Below are 980 nucleotides of genomic sequence, written 5' to 3'. Positions count from 1 at the left end.
TTCCTCATGTTTGGCTAGGTTTGATCCCAAAATTCCTGATATTTTCCCGCTGTTTTGAGCTCCCAACTGTTTCCCATGGAAACGGCTTCCAACTTTTTGGCCCCTCCCACTTTTCCCACAGAGCCAAAAGTCAAAATTCCTGGAAATCCGAGGTTCTATTCTCAAAAAACATAATCAGGAAAACTATCCTGGAAATCAAGGATTTATCCCCATAAATATGGAATACGTCAGGGGAAAGCTCAAATCTGATCTTTAAGGATTTTTTTCCCGAGGGTTTTTCCTGTTCCCAAGCAGCAAATCCAGGAGTTTCTCCCAGTTTTTGCAAGTTTAGGGATCATAAATTCCCAATAATTCGAGGGAAAATGGATTTTAATGAAGGAATTCGAGCCCTTAATTAAAACCCACGGGGGTTTCAGGGGATATTTAAATATTTAAATCCAGGGAAAAGCTGGACTTTCACCCCCCCCCACCCGGGAAACCAAAAGCAGCAAATCCCGGGATTTGGGGTTTTTTTGGGATTGTTGGGGATTTTGGGATCTCTTACCCATCCTGGGCCGGGCTGGGAATGGGAATTCCAGGAGTTTCGTTGGATTTTTACGGAGGAAGAGCCGGGAAAGGGTCGGAAACCCAGGGGGAAAGGGGAGGGCTGCGGGAGAGGAGGAGCCAAGGGGAGGATCCCGGGCACGGAAAAAACAAAATTCCGCCTTAAAATGCCAAAGGGAAACTTCCAAACTTCTCCCTCCGTGGAATTCCCGCTTCCCCCCCGATTTTCTCCTTCTTATTCCAAATTTTCCTGGGTTTTTTTTTTTTCCAGCCCGGAGAAGGAATTTGGGAATAGCGAAGGAAGGAGGAGTTTTGGCTGAGTGAACCCGAGTTGGGTTCAAAACCTCGGGATTTTGGGAATGTCTCCAGAAAATTCTCCCCCAAGGGATTTCAGCAACTTTTAAAAATATTTTGTGGCTTTTCTGGGGGGAAAAAAA

At 45.6% G+C, this 980-nt stretch overlaps 1 protein-coding gene across 2 annotated transcripts in view; it reads right to left on the bottom strand.

Moving 5' to 3' along the window:
• The window catches only part of SELENBP1 (selenium binding protein 1), a 5727-nt gene extending 5075 nt beyond the window's left edge, over positions 1–652 (bottom strand). The window contains exon 1 of one of the 2 annotated variants that reach the window (XM_005431142.3): positions 545–652. In XM_005431142.3, the coding sequence (XP_005431199.3) occupies positions 545–548 (4 nt within the window). In that variant the 5' untranslated portion in view covers positions 549–652. The remainder of the gene's footprint in view (positions 1–544) is intronic. The other variant, XM_031065437.1, reaches the window with a different exon arrangement.
• Positions 653–980: the final 328 nt, after the last annotated feature.

The sequence above is a fragment of the Geospiza fortis genome, unplaced genomic scaffold (assembly GCF_000277835.1).
Source record: "Geospiza fortis unplaced genomic scaffold, GeoFor_1.0 scaffold15, whole genome shotgun sequence".
Classification (NCBI taxonomy): domain Eukaryota; kingdom Metazoa; phylum Chordata; class Aves; order Passeriformes; family Thraupidae; genus Geospiza; species Geospiza fortis.
The sequence above is the reverse complement of the archived record's forward strand: the minus strand, read 5'-3'. Positions and strand labels throughout refer to the sequence as shown.